The sequence below is a fragment of the Austrofundulus limnaeus genome, unplaced genomic scaffold, assembly GCF_001266775.1.
Source record: "Austrofundulus limnaeus strain Quisiro unplaced genomic scaffold, Austrofundulus_limnaeus-1.0 Scaffold189, whole genome shotgun sequence".
Lineage (NCBI taxonomy): Eukaryota > Metazoa > Chordata > Actinopteri > Cyprinodontiformes > Rivulidae > Austrofundulus > Austrofundulus limnaeus.
The window spans coordinates 329,999-331,382 of NW_013952591.1; the positions used below are offsets into that span (position 1 = coordinate 329,999).

The 1,384-nt window shown below is 42.1% G+C and overlaps 1 protein-coding gene across 1 annotated transcript in view; it reads left to right on the forward strand.

Annotated features, from left to right (window-relative positions):
* LOC106524471 (VPS10 domain-containing receptor SorCS1) overlaps positions 1-1,384 on the forward strand; it is a gene marked incomplete at its 5' end in the record, with an annotated part of 97,122 nt that overhangs the window by 56,375 nt on the left and 39,363 nt on the right. The window contains 1 exon segment of the mRNA XM_014018281.1: positions 787-904. Within this exon segment, the coding sequence (XP_013873735.1) occupies positions 787-904 (118 nt within the window).

The window sequence follows — 1,384 nt, forward strand, 5'->3', positions numbered from 1 at the left end:
CACACACACACACACACACACACACACACACACCCACACACACACACACACACACATTAAATTTAGCTGGAGATGGAATATTTTTCTGCTCAGTCTTGTAACCTTGAATTATATATTTTTTTGTTTCTGATCAGTTTAAAGCCTGAATATTTACTGAACAAACAGCAATATGTTGCACAGTCAACTTGTTTTTATTTTCCATTTTGTTGCAAACACATGTCAAGTTATTTTGCATGTTTTACATCTCGTAACAAATGAAAAAGTTGTGTTGACTCTGACAAACCCTGGTAGGATTGTGAGTCTGAACGTTTCTCACAGGCTCTTTGTGTATTCCACGCACAAATATTCCTGTCAGTTGTGCTGCGAAGAAAACAAAGCAAAGCAGAAAAGGCTTTAGGAGAAACTGTGTGAAAGTGCACAAGTCTTCATCACTTTTCATCTCTCACGTTGCTGCTTTAGTTCTTATTGTAAGATCAGTTCATTCAGTTTATCTCCTGGAATGACTGATGTGGCCTYTGGGTGAGTTTTAGTTTTTAACGTTCTTTTTTTTTTACGAGCCGTTTCATTTAAAGGAGCTGCTGAACAAACAGGAACACAGTGAGTTTTTATTGGAGGCGTTTTAACGTGCGTCGACTGCAGTTTAACACTGAGCTCGGGCCGTACAAACCGAGGAGCCTTAGGTGATGCTGGTGAGCGGACATGTTGCTCAGTCAGCCATCTTCCTCCTCTGCCGCCTCAGGCAGGGTTGATTTGTAACCAGCTTCATTTGGTTTGGCTGCTTTCCAGGATCTTTGGTCACGTCAGTCACCGCTCCGAGTGGCAGCTGGTGAAAATAGACTTCAGGTCCATCTTCAACAGGAGGTGCACGGAGGCAGACTACCAGACATGGCACCTGCACAACCAGGTAGGTTTCAGTGTGGTGACATCATCATCATCATCATCATCATCATCATCATCATCATCATCATCATCATAATCATCATCATCATCATCATGGTGTGAGGAGGTTTACTCAGAGAATCTTAAAGTGTTGGCAGAACCTTTTCTGTGTGGAGTTTCCATGTGTCCTCTGTGCACCTGTGGGTTTTATCTAACTGGTCTGTGTTCAGCCTTAAAGCTGCACAATATGTAGCCCTACATATGGTCATTGAAAGATGAAGACTTTCACATGCAGCTGTGTTTAATGTGTTCACAGAAAGATGCCTGACAGAACTGAGAGTAAATGCAGTTCTTCACAAAGTGTCTTATGGTGAATGTGTTTACATGCTCAGCGTCAGCTTTACACTAGTTTTTATTTTTATAATTAAAAAGGTCAGGACTTTTAACTCAAAGCTCCGCCCCCTCCCTGCTCAGACCTCAGGTTAAAGATCAGAAACCTCTGAGG